Here is a 17,854-nt window from a genome sequence, read left to right as displayed (position 1 = left end):
GCCCTGGGAGGCAGCAGGTGAGGGCTGAATGACCTGAGTTCCTGCCACCCGGAAGGGAGACCTGGACTGAGCTTCTGGCTGCTGGCTTCAGCATAGCCCAGCCCTGACAGCTGTAGACATTTAGGGTACGAAGTAGCATATGGAAGAGCTTTCTCTCTCTCTCTTTCTGTCCCTCTCTTTCTCTCCCTGCCTCTTAAATAAATAAATAATGTAAAATAACTCCAAATTTGTTTTTAAGAAACTCTAACAGGGAAATAGGAATCTTAGACATTGCCTTTCCTAACTACACATTTCGTGGAAGAGAGAACTGAAAAAAAATGATTTCTCTGGAATTACCAGACAAGTACTAGCCAGATGTAAACCTACCTCTCTTTAGAGTCACACAGCCAATTCTTGGCACAAATAGCTAAAACAAACAAGGGAAAGTGATATGGTGTAAGAGAATGGTTTCAAATTTTTTCTTCCAGAGGATTTTTTTTTAATCTTCAAAAAATTTCAGTTTATATAAAAAAATCAAATCAATGCAGTTCTGGTTGAAAAGAGGGGGAATCAGATTTCTACCTGCTCAGCATCTCTTCCTAAAGTGACTGTATTTTTAGTAAAATGAAATCAGCAACACAAACAGTCACAGAACTTCTGAGGATTTAGCAAAACCCAGCTTGGAAATCACTGTTTTTTGGTTCTTTCTTTGCTTTTGGTTTGTTTTTGTGGGTAACCCAATATTTGGAGAGACAGAGTTTGAATGAGGGTTGCAGTTAAAATGCATCTATATCAACATTATTGAGTACATACTACCTCCCAGGTACTATGCTATGTGCTTTACGTTGCCACGCCTGATTTAAAGCCCAAAGGACTCTCCACAATAGGTACTATTATTCCTTTTACCAACAAGGAAACATAATAGAAATCAGATGAATTATTCACTTGGTAAAGAGTAGAACCAGATTACTGCTTCTAGAGCCCAAGTTTTGTTTGTTTCTGAGCCACACTAAGCTATTTCTCAAATAATGCTATAAGGAAGGAAGGAAGGGAGTGTTGTTGAAACCAAGTAAGTCACTGAATCACTGAATGACAAGGCAAAGAGCCCTGAAGATCAAGCTTGTCATGGTTTGAGTTGGGGTTAGTTATCCATTCATTAACAAATACCAGTCATGTACATGAGTAAATAATCATACATGTTTATAATAATTCAACAAAATGTATCAAGCACCATACCTTTGGCTAGTCCTATAGAGGTGAGGGCATGGTGATAGGAAACTGAAGAACTGGGATTTCACCATATGAGTATGGTTCCTATTTCCACTGAACTCTAAGGAATAAGACAGTGCTAGTTCAGATTACGAAAGCCTACTCTTAGAAATGAGTAATTACAAATAACTTCCTTGTTTTGCCTCCTTTTCCTGTGAAGTTTAACATAGCTAACTTCTACTAGAAGAAAGTATCAATGTTTTTTCTATTTAAGATGGTATGTTACTGTAAATTAAAGTGAACTATTTTAAGTTAAAAAGCAAATAGTACTTTTTCTAGATTGACAGGCCTTATAGGAGACAGTTTAGTATAAAGGTCACAGTTCTGATATTCATAAGTTGCATTGATCATAGAAGTAAATATTATTTCTGTCCCATTCACACATACTCAGAGAGAGAGAGAGAGAGAGAGAGAGAGAGAGAGAGAGAGAGATTGTGGGGTGGAGGATGGAATCTAACTATTATGGTCACCATAATTCATGAGAATGACCAACTCTGGGGAAAGTCAAATAGAAGGCCATTATGATGATAGTTCTAATGAATGTCCTTCATAAAGTTCTATTTTCAAGGCTCTTTTGAATAAAGTTCAAGAAACTTGCTCGGGCCCTTCTGTTTTCTTACTGCCTTCTCAATGAGCCATTTTATCAATCTGACAGGCCTCCACTATGCTTGTTCTGGGCAGGGTTTCAGGAGGCTTTCCTGAGAAGTGAGGCTTTGTAGCCCCCATGATTATGGTCCAAAGTGACCTTTCCTCCATATTTTCTTATTGCTCTAGGCACAAGCAAGGTTTCAGATCCTATATACCATTCCTGCCTTAATCTAGGTTCAGTTATCTTTTCCTTAGTTAATTTTAACATATATTTGCTTTGTAAAATATGTGCTTTCCGAAGTTTTAAATTATTAAAATGAACAATTACCCTTAGAAACCTTTATACTAAGCACTAGTATTTATTAAGTGGCTCCTTGATTCCCGTGACCCTTACTCCTAAATTCATTTACATTTGGCTTGGGAACCTACTCAGGGCACTAGCAGCCCAAACACAGCAGGAACAAGAAGAAAGAAAGGCCGGCGCAGCAGCTCAAAAGGCTAATCCTCCGCCTGCGGCACCGGCACACCGGGTTCTAGTCCCAGTTGGGGCGCCGGATCCTGTCCCGGTTGCTCTTCTTCCAGTCCAGCTCTCTGCTGTGGCCCGGGAGTGCAGTGGAGGATGGCCCAAGTGCTTGGGTCCTGCACTCTGCATGGGAGACCAGGAGAAGCATCTGGTTCCTGGCTTCGGATCAGCGTGGTGCGCCGGCTGCAGCGGCCATTGGAGGGTGAACCAACGGCAAAGGAAGACCTTTCTCTCTGTCTTTCTCTCTCTCACTGTCCACTCTGTCTGTCCAAAAAGAAGAAGAAGAGACTGGGAAGGCCAACTGCAAATGACCTAAGTCCAGGGATGGCTCTTAAAAGAGGCAGTCAGCAACTCAAACAGCAGAGTACTTGAGCGTGTGGCACAGCAAATCCCATCAGTTAGTTTCAGTTTTAATTTCCAGGGAGACCCAAGCTATTGATTGAATATTTATGTTGTTGTACCTGAGCGAGTGCAAACAAAGGAGTACTACACATTGATAAAATGTGATGGTCCTTTATTGCCAGTGTGGAGAGTGGGCTCATGCCCTGAAGAACTCTTGACCCCGAAGCCTGAAGCAACAGGGTTTATAAAGGCAAAAACTACAAAATCTGGAGAGGAATACATGGTTGCTAGGATCAAGGAGGAATACATGGGTACCAGGGTCAAGCTGACCTAAAACCTATGCAAAACTAATATCAATTATAATCTTGACAATACCAGTTACAATCTTGACAATTTCAGTTATAATCTTGACATTAATCCAGGTATTGGCTTAAACCATATGTAGGACATAGACAAATTACATTTTTATCAATAACCCAGGTGCAGCCTATCCACTTCCAAGCTTGAGCAATCATGCTAGGGCGTTTCTATGCTCTGCCAAGTGTGATGCAGGTTGACAGGTGTGATGTAGTGGACTGCTGTTGTCTGAGTGTTTTAGATCATAGTTTCAGAGCAGAGTCTCATGGTGGGGTGTGGGAGGGTGCTTTCTCAAGATGGAGTCTCAGGTGCTCCAAAATGGAGTCCCTACTGTCAAGGTGTTACTTCATTCCCCATTTTGTGTTTTGTCAATAATCAAATCCTTGATTCAGCCACATCATATGGATCAGGAAGTGTATTTTGAGCAGAGTAATAGGTATGTATATACATGAGTTTAACAGAAGCTATACTTTGTCTAATGAAATTCAGTAACTGGTTAAGAATACAGGGACCTACAATCAGGACAACCTCCTTAAGAGACTCTACCTGGCTGTGTAGCAGATCAATAGAAGATTAGAGTTGGCTGATGTTGGCATCTGGGAAGTACTTAACTCACTCAGAATCAAGGCTGCTGTGCTGAGGGCAGCAGTACCTGCCACACTGAACCCAACTAGGACCAGAACTAACATGGGGCCTTTTGGAATGGGAGGTGCTAAGAACTAGTGTTTGCTTTGGTGGGCCCAGCCCCCTGTTGCTAGTTTTGGGTACAGAATATCACAGTGGGGAGAGTTGGGATCAGGTCTCAGAGTAAATCTTTCGTTCACAGCTTATAATCTGTATGTACAAGACATTTTGTTAAAGCCTGAGGGGCCCACAGACACTTAGCCCAACCAGATGGCCTCAGCCCTCCCCCTCCTTTAATCTACACTCTTCTGTTGTAGGAACTCAGGGTGTTGATCTCATTTTGGCTACTTCCTGCTGACAGGGGGTCATTGTCCTTGGGGACCCATAGGGTGTGGAGTGGGGAATGGCAGCCAAAACAGGGTTCCAACAGGAGGTGGCATCTCGAGGAGGCTGCAATGTCATTTTCAAGGAACTGCTTTCATCCAGGGTTTTATGTGCATGGCCATCTAGAGTTGTATTGCTTTAAATCTGGAGAAAACAAATCTAACAAGCAGATTTATACACAGGGTCTAAAACAAAGGACAGAGTCATTATTAGAGGACCTATGAAAGGTGCTGTCCAAAGCAGGAGGGATTTTTTTTTTTTTTTAATTTAGAGGTTTAGAGGTAAACAAACTGACAGGAGGGGCTTGATATTACATAAGGTACTGGAAGAGACATCATAAAGGAGGTGTGAACCTCCTTAGGGAAGGCACCCCATTGACTCCATTGACTGGGAGCAGAGCTGGCCTGAATAAGAAGTCAGTATAGAATAGGCAGGATCTCTAAAAGCAAATCTACAGCTCTGTCTGCAATGTTACTGATCCTATGTCCCTGATGGTGGGGGTCACTTTGGGAGCTGAACAGAGGGAAGGGCTTTCCAGCTTAGAGTCAACAAGGCCAGCAGTTCTGCCCTAGGAATCCTTCAACTCCAGGGCAGTTCTTTTTTTATTTTTTTTTTATTTTTTGACAGGCAGAAGGGATAGTGAGAGAGAGAGACAGAGAGAAAGGTCTTCCTTTTTGCCATTGGTTCACCCTCCAATGGCTGCCACGGCCGGTGCGCTGCTGCTGGCACACCGCGCTGATCTGAAGCCAGGAGCCAGGTGCTTCTCCTGGTCTCCCATGGGGTGCAGGGCCCAAGCACTTGGGCCATCCTCCACTGCACTCCCAGGCCACAGCAGAGAGCTGGCCTGGAAGAGGGGCAACCAGGACAGGATCCGGCGCCCCGACCGGGACTAGAACCCGGTGTGCTGGCGCCGCAAGGTGGAGGATTAGCCTGTTGAGCCATGGCGCCGGCCTCCAGGGCAGTTCTGTTTCTAGTGACCCAGCTCTGGGCTGGTAGAGCTGACAGGGCTCTTTGGAGACTGGTTCCTGCCATGACTGCTGTCTGTCCCAAGCCCTGGCTTTCCACATCGAAAACCAATGCCATGCAGGATGGACTGGTCTTGTTGGGTCTCCTTGATGGCAGGTTGCTGTGTAAAGCTGTTATCAGTTGGCCTGTCACCTATCCTTACATTGCTCCTCTTTTTCCCGGTCCTTGTTAAAGTAGACCACAGAGGAGGCCTTTAGGATGTTAGCCAGCAGGGTGCTCAATCCCATCACTAATCTTTGGTGGCCTGAGCTAGAAATGTGTTGTCACAGGAAGTGTAAGATCAAACACAAAGACCACTTTATCCAAACAATTTTGAATCAATTAGTAAGATTTTGTATCTCTCTGTTAGTTTGGTTTGAAAAGGGAGGTTTTGCCTGTTTACTGTATCCATGGCAAAATAAATCTAGCTGTTATATGTGAGCAGTCATGACGACAGAAAAATGTTAGCCATTACTATATATATATATATATATATATATATATATAAATGAAAGTCAGAGTTACACACACACACACACACACACAGAGAGAGAGAGAGAGAGAGAGAGAGAGAGAGGTCTTCCATTCGATGGTTCACTCCCCAGATGGCCACAATGGCCAGGAGCCAGGAGCTTCTTCCTGGTCTCCCACACGGGTGCAGGGGTCCAAGAACTTGGGCCATCTTCTACTGCTCTCCCAGGCCATAGCAGAGAGCTGGATTGGAAGGGGAGCAGCTGGGACTAGAACCGGCACCCACATTGGATGCCGGTGCTTCAGGCCAGGGTGTTAACCCACTGCGCCACAGCGCCGGCCTCTAGCCATTACTTTTATAAGGTCTGAAGATCAAACTGTATATCCTGATGGAGATTTTAGAATGGAATCAGTTTCTCGGGGCACAGCAGGTTAATGCCCTGGCCTGAAGCACCACCATCCCATATGGGCACCAATTCTAGTCCCGGCTGCTCCTCTTCCAATCCTGCTCTCTGCTGTGGCCTGGGAGAGCAGTAGAAGATGGCCCAAGTCCTTGGGCCTCTGCACCCATGTGGGAGACCTGGAGGAAACTCCTGGCTCCTGGCTTCGGATCAGTGCAGCTCCAGCCATTGCGGCCATCTGGGGAGTGAACCATCGGATGGAAGACGTCTCTCTCTGTCTCTACCTCTTGCTGTAACTCTTTAAAATAAATAAAATAACTCTTTAAAAAATCAGTTTCTCATCTTGAAGACAATACAGGCTTTTTAGATTATTAACTGTCAATAATAATATTAAGTGAAAACTTAGCAAGAAATTTTAATTGTCAAATAACAACTCATGAAAGTATTTACCAAAAAGTCTAAAGTCTTAAGAGTACCTGTAGTTGGAAACATATTTTGATTATCTAGCACAAGTGTAACTTGTTTGACCAGCAAACCCAAGCATAAATATGTCAATGACTTAAAAAAATCATATTTGGTTTCTCTATACGACCAAGTTTGGAACACTTGATACAGAGGTTTATTTAGATCACGTGAACCAAAAATGTATTTTGGGTTAATTTAGTAGTTTAAATTTATGAGCAATCTTATTTCTATAAGTCAATTAAAACAGAGCTCTAAATTTACTTTTATGTAGACATACGATAGGAACATATATAACACATAACATACATTACAGGATAGAACAATAAAACAATCTTAGTAACAGCTTTCTAAAATCTTTTCTTTTTTTTTTTAAGATTTATTTATTTATTTATTTGACAGAGTTACAGACAGTGAGAGAGAGAGAGAGAGACAGAGAGAAATGTCTTCCTTCAGTTGGTTCACTCCCCAAATGAACCGGAGCTATGCCGATCCGAAGCCAGGAGCCAGGTGCTTCTTCCTGGTCTCCCATGTGGGTTCAGGGGCCCAAGCACTTGGGCCATGCTTCACTGCCTTCCCGGGCCACAGCAGAGAGATGGACTGGAAGAAGAGCAACCGGGACTAGGACCCGGCACCCATATGGGATGCCAGCACGGCAGGCAGAGGAACCTAGTGCGCCACCGTGCCAGCCTCTCTAAGATTTTTAACTTTTCAAATTACTAATAATTTCTGTTTTTAGTAACCCGAATTAATCATACTTTTTTATTTGGAACCTGTTAAATTTTGGCTTTATTTGTAGAGCCATACTAAAGTACTGAATACAATAAAGGTAGGAAAAAGAAGTCCTTTGAAACCTAAAAGAGGACACGCTTAAACACAGAACCAACAATGTTTTAATTTTTATGAACAGTAAATATGATTTTTAGTGTTTAGAGGAAAATACAAAACTGTGAATTACAAAGGCTTTAAATAGCCATGGTTAAAATTATAAAACTTACTAACAAATAAGAAGAAGCACTTGTTTAGAAAGCACCTATAAGATTTCATTAAACATGTATCCCTTTTTAGTCTTCTGGGCCTTTTTTCATTAAGACAACCATTGTGACTAACAACACAACAAAATTATCAGACTTTTGTAAATTTTGGACATTTGTATGAGCAGCATTGATATAGACCAGATTTTATTAGTGTTACAAACTGATCATTTATTTTTTTTAGAAAACTTTTATTTAATAAATATAAATTTCAAAAGTACAACATTTGGATTATAGCGGTCCCCCCCCCATAACCACCCTCCCACCTGCAAACCATCCCATCTCCTACTCCCTCTCCCATCCCATTCTTCATTAAGACTCATTTTTAATTATATTTATATACAGAAGATCAACAGTATATACTAAGAAAAGATTTCAACAAACTGATCATTTAAATATTTAACCAAATATTTAAATATTTAACCAAACCATAATTCTTTTAATAAAAACACAACTGTTTTTAAACAATCAGAATTTAAGGAGAGACAGAGAACATCAATAGGATACAAAATTGATGTTTCTTTGTCACTTAAATGGGAAATAAAATCCTTAAATATAAGTTAGCGCATGGAATCATCCCATAACTTGGAACAATTGTAACAGAGTCAGAACTAGGAAAGAGAAGAGAGCTTACTGGATCTGGCTAGAAAACTGACAGAGTTTCCAATTAAAAACTATTAAAAGGAGATGTTGGGGCCGGCACTGTGGCATAGCGGGTAAAGCCACCGCCTGTAGCGCTGGCATCCCATATGGGCACTGGTTTGAGTCCCAGCTGCTCCTCTTCCGATCCAGCTCTCTGCTATGGCCTGGAAAAGCAGTAGAAGATGGCCCAAGTGCTTGGGCCTCTGCACCTATGTGGGAGACCCAGAGGAAGCTCCTGGCTCCTGGCTTCGGATCGTCACAACTCTGGCCGTTGTGGCCAATTGGGGAGTGAACCAGTGCAAGGAAGACCTCTCTCTCTCTTTGCCTCTCCTTCTCTCTCTGTGTAACTCTGACTTTCAAGTAAATAAATAAATCTTAAAAAAAAGAGAGATGTTGTATTTTTAAAGATTTATTTATTTATTTATTTGAAAGCCAGAGTTACACAGCAAGAAGGAGAGGCAGAGAGAGAGGTCGGTCCCAGGCCATAGCAGAGAGCTGGATGGGAAGTAGAGCAGCCAGGTCTTGAACCGGCCTCCATATGGGATACCAGCGCTTCAGGCCAGGGTGTTAACCCGCTGTGCCACAGAGCTGGCCTCATTTTAACAGCTTTTAAAGACTATTTAAAAATATTTACAACATATATGTATTACAAAAACCTCATTGTTTTAACAGAGGATCAGATTTGAATTAATAGCTTTTGTATCCAGAAAAATTTTCATTACCTTTTGTGACTTTCTCACACCTTTTATAACTTAAGTTTGTTTTTTTAACCTTTTTCTACAACTTAAACCTATTTTTAAAAACTCCATCTTTCTTAACCTTCCTTACCAAGAACAGTTTTATACTTGTGACCCCTTTTTATCTGATTTCTTGATTTATATTGAAGTAATCCTTTAAAAATATGTAAATTAAGGCAAGATTTTTAAAATAAGATAACACATCAAATTTTAACCTTAGTTATTTTATTAAAGATTTATTTTATTTATTTGAAAGACAGAGTTACAGAATAAGATAGAGCCAGAGAGAGAGAGAGAGATTGAGAGAGAGAGAAGTCTTCCATCCACTGGTTCACTCTCCAAATGACTGCAACAGCCAGAGCTTAGCTGATTTGAAGCCAGGAGCCAGAAGCTTCTTCTAGTTCTCCCACTTAGGTTCAGAGGCCCAAAGACTTGGGCCATCTTCTACTGCTTTCCCAGGCCATAGCAGAGAGCTGGACTGGAAGTGGAGCAGCTAGGACTTGAACCGGCACCCATATGGGATGCTGGCGCTGCAGCCTGCGGCTTTAACCCATTGTGCCACAGTGTCGGCCCCAACCTTAGTTATTTTTAAGCAGTTTTGAAGTATTCTTTATATATGGACTCTAATGAACACACACTGAAAAGGTGTTCCCTTAGACTGAGTAGAGCCCAGGCTCAATGGAAGGGACAGAGAGACTCCAGAGACAGGGAATAAAGGAGACAGGCAGGACAGGGAAAAGAATTGACCTCCTGGGATTATGAATGCAGACATCAGAAAGTGGCCACAAAACAGGAACAGAAACCAGTATATCCACGAAAGGCCTTTCTTTAACCAGACTGTCTCCCATTCTAATGCTGTCGTGCTCAAACGGAATGGAGACTGTATTGGCATCTCGTCAGACCTCCAATACCCAGAAAGCACCACCAGAAAACAGGAGTCGGCTTACCAAAGGACCTAAGGCCAATTGGTCGGTGAAGAGGTCGAGCCGAGCCTCCCAGGTCGGTGAATCAGGACACAGGGCCCTGGAACATCATCAGGGGGTACCTCCCCTATGGCCAGAGCACCAACCTGGATGGATCCGAGCAAGGTCTTCCCAGAGGTGGTCTCCATATCTCTCTGGAGCCTCCAAAATGTTGTACCTGAGTGAGTGCAAACAAAGGAGCATCACACATTGATAAAATTTGATGGTCCTCTTTTTTTTTTTTTTAAGATTTTATTTATTTATTTGAGAGGTAGAGTTACAGACAGTGAAATGGAGAGACAGAGATAATGGTTTTCCTTCCATTGGTTCACTACCCAAATGGTTGCAATGGCCAGAGCTGTGCTGATCCTAAACCAGGAGCCAGGGGCTTCTTTGGGGTGTCCCACGTGGATGCAGGGGCCCAAGCATATGGGCTATCTTCTACTGCTTTCCCAAATCACAGCAGAGAGCTGGATTGGAAGAGGAGCAGCCAGGACTAGAACAGGCACCCATATGGGATGCCAGTGATGCAGGCAGAGGATTAACCAAGTGAGCCACGGCGCCAGCCCCTGATGGTCCTTTATTGCCGGTGTGGAGAGTGGGCTCATGCCCTAAAGAACTCTCGACCCCGAAGCCTGAAGCAACAGGGTTTATAAAGGCAAAAACTACAAAATCGGGAGAGGAATACATGGTTGCTAGGATCAAGGAGGAATACATGGGTACCAGGGTCAAGCTGACCTAAAACCTATGCAAAACTAATATCAATTATAATCTTGACAATTTCAGTTATAATCTTGACATTAATCTAGGTATTGGCTTAAGCCATATGTAGGACATAGACAAATTACATTTTTATCAATAACCCAGGTGCAGCCTATCCACTTCCAAGCTTGAGCAATCATGCTAGGGCGTTTCTATGCTCTGCCAAGTGTGATGCAGGTTGACAGGTGTGATGTAGTGGACTGCTGTTGTCTGAGTGTTTTAGATCATAGTTTCTGATCAGAGTCTCACAGTGGGGTGTGGGAGGGGTCCTTTCTCAAGATGGAGTCTCAGGTGCTCCAAAATGGAGTCCCTACTGTCAAGGTGTTACTTCAATGTCCCCCTAAAATTCACACATTAGAATCCTGACCATCAAGATGATGGTACAAAGAAATGAGGACTTTGGAAGATGATTAGGTCATAAGGACAGAGCCCTCATGAATGGTTTACTGCCCTTATAAAAGGGGCCCAAGGGAACTTGTTTGCCCCTTCAGCCATGAGAAAACCCAGCAAGAAGTTGGCTGTCTGCAACCCAAAAGGTGCTCAGATGTTGGCACCCTGATCTTGGGCTTCCCAGCCTCCAGAACCATGAGAAAGAAATCTCTGTTGTTTATAAACTATTCAGACTACAGTATTTTGTTTTGGGAGACCAAATGAACTAAGACAGTGCAAACATGATGGACTTGAACTCATGTTTGTATATTTCAGGTTGTTTATGGATATCTGGCATATGATCCATTGATTCACTGATTTCTTTTAAGGAATTTTTTAAAAGATTTATTTATTTGAAAGTCAAAGTTACACAGAGAGAGCAGAGGCAGAGAGAGAGAGAGAGAGAGAGAGGTCTTCCATTTGATGGTTCAATCCCCAATTGGCTACAACAGCCGGAGCTGTGCCAATCCAAAGCTAGAAGCCAGGAGTTTCTTCTGGGTCTTCCACGCGGGTGCAGGGGCCCAAGCACTTGGGCCATCTTCTACTGCTTTCCCAGGCCACAGCAGAGAGCTGGATCAGAAGTGAAGTAGCCGTGACTCGAACTGGTGCCCATATGGGATGCCGGCACTGCAGGTGGCGGCTTTACCCGCTACGCCACAGCACCGGTTGGCCCTGATTCCATGAGTTTATGAATAGTTTGTTCTTTTCTTTTCACAGGTGCTATTTCTTGTCTACTGCCACTTCTCCCCTGGATTATTGCAACATCCTGTTTTCCTTGTTCCAGGTTTTGCCCTCCACACTGCCACCTGTAATTCCTTTTCTACAATGCACCCTATGAGATCTTTCCAAAATATTAATCATGTCATTTTTTTAAAAAAAGATTTATTTAAAGATTTATTTAAAAAGAGTTACACAGCAAGGAGAGGCAGAGAGAGAGAGAAAGAGAGCGAGAGCGAGAGCGAGAGAGAGAGAGGTCTTCCATCTGCTGGTTCACTCCCTAATTGGCTGCAATGGGTGGAGCTGCGCCGATCTGAAGCCAGGAGCCAGGAGCTTCTTCTGGGTCTCCTACGTGGGTACAGTGGCCTAAGGACTTGGGCCAGCTTCTACTGCTTTTCCAGGCCATAGCAGAGAGCTGGACAGGAAGTGGAGCAGTGGGTCTCGAACCGGTGTCCATATGGGATGCTGGCACTAGAGTTGGTGGCTTTATCTGCTTTGCCTGCCCACTCCAGCCCTGTATTTTTCTTCTTAAAATCCTTGAATCTCTTCCAACTGCTTCATAAAAAAGTCTGAACTCTTTAATATGGTTTGGACCCTACATTTCAGGACATCTAAGTATCTTTTTTTTTTTTTTTCAGATTTATTTATCTATTTGAAAGGCAGAGTTACAGAGAGGGAGGGGCAAAGGCAGAGAGAGAAGTCTTCCATCTGCTGGTTCACTCCCCAAATAGCCATAATGGCCGGGGCTGGACTAGGCTGATGCCAGGAGCCAGGAAATTCATCTGGGTGTTCCATATGGGTACAGGGGCCCAAGTATTTGGGCCATCTTACACTGCTTTCCCAGGCACATTACCAGGGAGTTGGATTGGAAGTGGAGAGGCTGGAAAGGGAACCGGCGCCCATATGAGATGCCAGCACTGCAGATGGCAGCTAACTCACTACTGCACAGCGTCAGCCCCTTTTATGTATCTTTGGAGTTTTGATTGTAACCTTCCAACCCTCACTCTGGGTTTTAATCATTTTGTACTTCTGTCTATTAACAACCAAGTTTCAGGAAGAGGAGGGAATGAGCTGGGTCTCCAGAACAACCACTGATTTAAATGCTTTTAGGTCTTTCCACTTTTTAATCTCTTGCTTTCAGAGTCATCCTGTGCCACTCTTTATTAATTTTCTTCATGGACTTGGGAATATGTCTTCCAGTAGCTCCACACTTGCACCTGACAGCTTCCACCATTACATGAAATAAAATGGACCTCTAGTTCCCTGCGGTCCCAAGTCCAAAATGCGGCTCACATCAGGTGTCCATTCCTGGATCAAATCCTTGGAGAAACCCAATACAGGCATCCCAGCTCCCTAGGCTATCCTGCTTCCAGTCCCCTCAGAAATAACTAGTCTCATGTTCATCATCGTCTTTTTTTGTAATTTTATCATTTAACCTATATATGCCTAACAAGATACTCTCTAGAGTAGCCTATTTTTCACTTTTGTGTATCATACTGTACATATTCCTCTGTGATTTATGCATTCCCTTAGTATTATGATTGAAGGCTTATCCAGCTGCATTGATTCATTTTCACAGCTGTATGTTATTTCATTGTATGACTATCGTACTTGCTTACTTATTCCAGTATTGACAGACACTGGATTGTTTCCAACTTTCTCTGATAAAGAACAACGTCACCGTGAACCTTCTTATTTGCATCTTCTGGTCCATGTGAAGAAATTTCCCTGAGGAATATTCCTGGGAGTGTGATTGCTGGGCAACAGAGTATGTGCATGCCCCTCTTTTAAAATAAAGCCACATTTTCCAAAGTGCTTATATCAAACTTACCAAGACTGGATTTTGTCAGACTTCCAAATTTTACCACACTTGTAGGTATAAATATATTTTAAAGTTTTAATTCACATTTCTCTAGTTTCCAATGAGCTGAGAGGTTTTTTTTGTTTTGTTTTGTTTTGTTTTCATACTTTCTTCCTGGCCCATCTTCCATGTTTAAGAAATGCTGCTACCTCATTTTTACTCTCAGGTTGGCCCTGACCTAGATATAAGCAGCACATACCCGCATTTTGTGATGTACTGTCTCAGCATTTCCCAAGTATCTTTCTTATCAGTCAATTAATGCCATTTGTGATGAGCACTCATGGCTTAGTTTTCTTTTTTTCCTTAGAATCTTCTAATAGCTTATGTAGTAACAAAAATGCAGAATGCCTATAAGAGACGTGATGATAAAAATCAGAATGAATGCACTGGCTGATGTGGAAGATGGCAACAGAATGCCCCATCAGTGCTCTGAAACCAGTAGGAGATCAACTAGGAGGATAAACAGCTTCTCTATTTCCAAGAACTGTGACATGATAGGAGCTATACTGGTTATTCATAAAAATTACTTCTTAGCCTTACACTAACTCCTTATGTATTATTATCTCTATTTTATAGATGACAAAAACTAAGATTCAGAGGCCAAGGAGCAGTTCAGAGAGTCCAGAGCACAGCAGCTCAGCACCCAGTAATTCAGCAAACCCTTTGTCCATTACCTGAGGGCTCAGCACAGAGTTTTGGTGGAACGCTGTATTCGGCATCAGGGATGACTGGTCGTCGGGGGATGCTGCCAATCTGTTGTTGGTCACTGGAAAGGGGCTGTCTACAGCCATGAAGGGAACTAAAATAGTGAAAAGCTGCTTAACATTCAGGGTTGCCTAAATCCCACCCCGTGTCTTTCTGCCACATGGAGGGGTCCTCACTCTCTGTACATTAGAACGGATAAGGGAAGGGCTCCCCTACACAACTCTCAGTTCTGCTTTGCAAGTTGGGTGCCAGTCTGTGCCTTAGTTTTATTGCCTATAAAACAGAGCTAAAACCTACCTTGGTAAACTAGTTTCCCATGGCTGCTGAAATGAATTTCCAAAAACCTGTTGACCTCAGACACAAACTTATTTTCACAGTTCTGAAGGGCAGAGAAGATCCAAAATTAGTTGTCCCCCCCACCCCCTTAGGGGGGGAAATTGCCTGACTTCTTCCAGTTTATGGCGGCTGCCAGCCATACTCCATCCAACCTCTGCTTCTCTTTTATGTGTATACAAGTGATTTCATTTCGAGTCCATCCTGATCATTTGGGATACTTTCTCCATCTCAGAAAATCCCTAATCTGCAGAGACTCTGTTTCCCTATAACGTAACACAGACTCCAGGGATTAGGACCTGCTGTCTTTGCGATCCATCACTCTGCTTTTTCACTTAAGATTCTTACACGTAGGAAGCATGCTAATGCTGGCAGAGGGCTGAGCACAGCGCCTCACAGCAGAAGACAATGAGTTAATAGCCTAGTTTCTCTCTAAAACGCGGTCTAACATTTAGAGGGCTGCTGCAAGCTCCAAAGCCTAGGTGTGTACAGGCTACAGGAAATTGAAGTATAAAGTGAAAACCGAGAGCTGCCCTCCCCCCGCCACCTACCCCACCCCTCCACCGCTCCTATTCGCACCCCTACTCTCCAGGAAGCATCAGACCCCGTCCACTCGCATTTCAGCACCTCGGGGCTGGATTTTCCACTTAGAGGTCCTGCCCCCTCCTCGCACTCACCCTCTCTCGCCCCGCCCACCTAGCTCGGCTTCTTCCGCTCTTAGTGCGTTTGAGGCCCCCGGGCCTCTGGGTCTGTTCATTCTACTGCCTGTCAAATTATAGCAAGTTCTAGCTAATTAACTCTTTTCCAAGATCTTCAGTCATTATTCCAATAGGGCTGCATTTAATTATGAAAGGATAGTGACAAACTTTTTGTCTTCCGATGAAAAACGAGAACAAAAAGTGTCGGAGACAGACAGGTGATATTTAAGGCAGCCCGCACAAGCGGGTCTGGGTCCTACACTCGTCCGTCGCGGAGCCCGGGCCGCTCCCCGCGCAGGCGCAGTGAGCCGACTCACCATGCCGACTGTCAGCGTGAAGCGCGATCTGCTCTTCCAAGCCCTGGGCCGGACCTACAGTGAGTGCCGGCCCCGTGCTTTGGGCTCTGCGCCTCCCCTCTCCTCCCGGAGAGCACCGTGAAAACATTTCTGCCTTAGACACAGGTCGAAGTTTTTACGGGGCGGGCTGACGAGCGGGCTGGCCCAGCGGGCCTGTGGTTGCATCACCCGCGTGTGCCCGGGCCTCCGTGCCATTCATTCAGCGGTGTGGCGAGGAGCGCCTGGCGTGCGCCTGGTGCCGACACCGGTGCCGGGGAGTGGAATGGGGAGGAAGCCCCGGGTTGCACCCTGAGTGTAGACAGTTCCGTGCAGCGAGGAGAGCGCTGTTGGAACTCGGGTTGTGACTGCGTGGGAGGAGGAGTTTGAGCAGAGGGAAGGGACGACATTCTGTCTGTCTTCATTTTATTTTATTAATGCTCGCTGTGTCAGGCACTGTTCTGAGGGCTTGGGACTACAGCTGTACACGCGGCACAGAGGTCCACGTTCTTGTTACCATGTAGAGGGCGGGCTGTAACTACCCAAACGTGAACCAACTGTCTCGGGTAATGTGACGTGCTCTCTCGGAGGAACAACCAGGTATTGTGCCAAGAATAGCCTTGGATAGGGTGGTACCCTTAGAGCCTGGGACCTGAGTGACGAGAAGTCTTTTTATTCGACGGGCTTACTCTTCATGATACACTTAACCTCTTCTTCAGTTGTAAAAGCACAACCGTTGGAAAAAAGGGGAATGTTCAGTACAGTTATCAGTAACCGTACAGATGGAACCGTTGAAATATCATCTCTCCACCCCATAATTACCAGTTTGTCTTAAGGCTGTAGAAGCTGATTTGCTAGAGCTCTCTTTTGGTTTTAGGATCCAATATGATAACAATGTCCTATCAACTTAATGACAGATGCAGCGTCACAGGATAGAATGTTACCTCCACCGTGAAAATAAAAAAGTGAGCTTTTAAAAAACCTTTCTAAAGGTGTACTTTTATATATTATAAAATTTTAAAAAATATTCTGTTTATTTGAGAGGCAGAATTACAGACATGAGAGGGAGAGACAGAGAGAAAGGTCTTCCACCTGCTGGTTCACTCCCAAAATGACCACAATGACTGGAACTGAGCAGATCCAAAGCCAGGAGCTTCTTCAGGGTCTCCCATCTGGGTGCAGGAGCCCAAGTGCTTGGGCCATCTTCCACTGCTTTCCCAGGACCTGACAGAGAGCTGTTTTAGAAGAGGAGCAGCAGGGACTAGAACCTGCGCCAGTACTGCAGGCAGAGCACCAGCCCCCCTCACCCCCCCTTAAGATTTATTTATTTGGAAGGCAGAATTACAGAGACAGGGAGAAACCATTTGCTGGTTCTTTCTCAAAATGGCCACAATGGCCAGGGCTGGGCCAGACTGAAGCCAGGAGCCTCATCAGTGATGTGAGTGAAGGGGCCTATGCACTTGGGCCATGTCCCCAGCTTTCCCAGGTGCACTAGCAGGGAATTGGATTGGAAGTGGAGCCGCTGGAACTCGAGCTGGCATCCCTATGGGATGCTGGTGTCAAAGGCATAATGCCAGCCCCTGGAACCTATCTATTTTCTAAGTATTAGTCTCCATAAAGTTCTGCCACAAGTCCCAGAAAGTAGATAAGCCAGGACTCCAACAGTTGCTCTGATATGGGATGCTGGCTTGGCAAATGGCAGCTTAACCCACTGCACCTCAATGCTGGTTCTGCTTAATATTTCTTGCTTGCCATTCTAAACCACATCCTTACTAATGGAGTGTGATATATCTGAGTTGCCTCAGATAGTATGTGGCAAGTTGTTCAGAGTATCCATAATGAGTTCTTATCCAAAGATCCTCTGGGAAAATAAGAACTAATCCACCTCTCAAATGATGGTAAGGGGCTGGCACTGTGGTATAGCTGGTAAAGCTGCTAACCTGCAGTGCCAGCATCCCATAAGGACACCTGTTTGAGTCCCAGCTGCTTTACTTCTGATCCAGCTCCCTGCTAGTGTGCCTGGGAGAGCAACAGAAGATGGCTTAAGTCCTTGGACCCCCTGCACCCATGTGGGAGACCTGGAAGAAGCTACAGGCTCCAGGCTTCACATCATCCCAGCTCTGGCTGTTGCAGCCACTTTGAGAGTGAACCAGCAGATGAAAGACTTCTCTCTCTGCTGCTCTGTAACTCTGCCTTTCAAATAAATAAATAAATTAAAAAAAAAAAATGGTGAGATG

The 17,854-nt window shown here is 44.1% G+C and overlaps 1 protein-coding gene and 1 long non-coding RNA gene across 3 annotated transcripts in view; one reads left to right on the top strand and one right to left on the bottom strand.

Annotated features, from left to right (window-relative positions):
- Positions 1-9,783: 9,783 nt before the first annotated feature.
- LOC133767637 (uncharacterized) lies at positions 9,784-14,896 on the bottom strand. Its single transcript, XR_009866904.1, has 3 exons — positions 14,552-14,896; positions 14,224-14,348; positions 9,784-9,958 (listed from the first exon to the last, which is right to left on the bottom strand). It is a non-coding gene; the product is annotated as an uncharacterized LOC133767637 (long non-coding RNA).
- Positions 14,897-15,561: 665 nt separating this feature from the next.
- The window catches only part of FARSB (phenylalanyl-tRNA synthetase subunit beta), a 110,319-nt gene continuing 108,026 nt past the window's right edge, over positions 15,562-17,854 (top strand). For both annotated transcript variants that reach the window (XM_062192795.1, XM_062192789.1), the window contains exon 1: positions 15,562-15,661. In XM_062192795.1, coding sequence (XP_062048779.1) covers positions 15,604-15,661 — 58 coding nt within the window. In that variant the 5' untranslated portion in view covers positions 15,562-15,603. The remainder of the gene's footprint in view (positions 15,662-17,854) is intronic.

The sequence above is a fragment of the Lepus europaeus genome, chromosome 1 (genome assembly GCF_033115175.1).
Source record: "Lepus europaeus isolate LE1 chromosome 1, mLepTim1.pri, whole genome shotgun sequence".
Lineage (NCBI taxonomy): Eukaryota > Metazoa > Chordata > Mammalia > Lagomorpha > Leporidae > Lepus > Lepus europaeus.
Note: the sequence above shows the minus strand (reverse complement) of the source record. Positions and strands in the feature narration are given on the sequence as shown.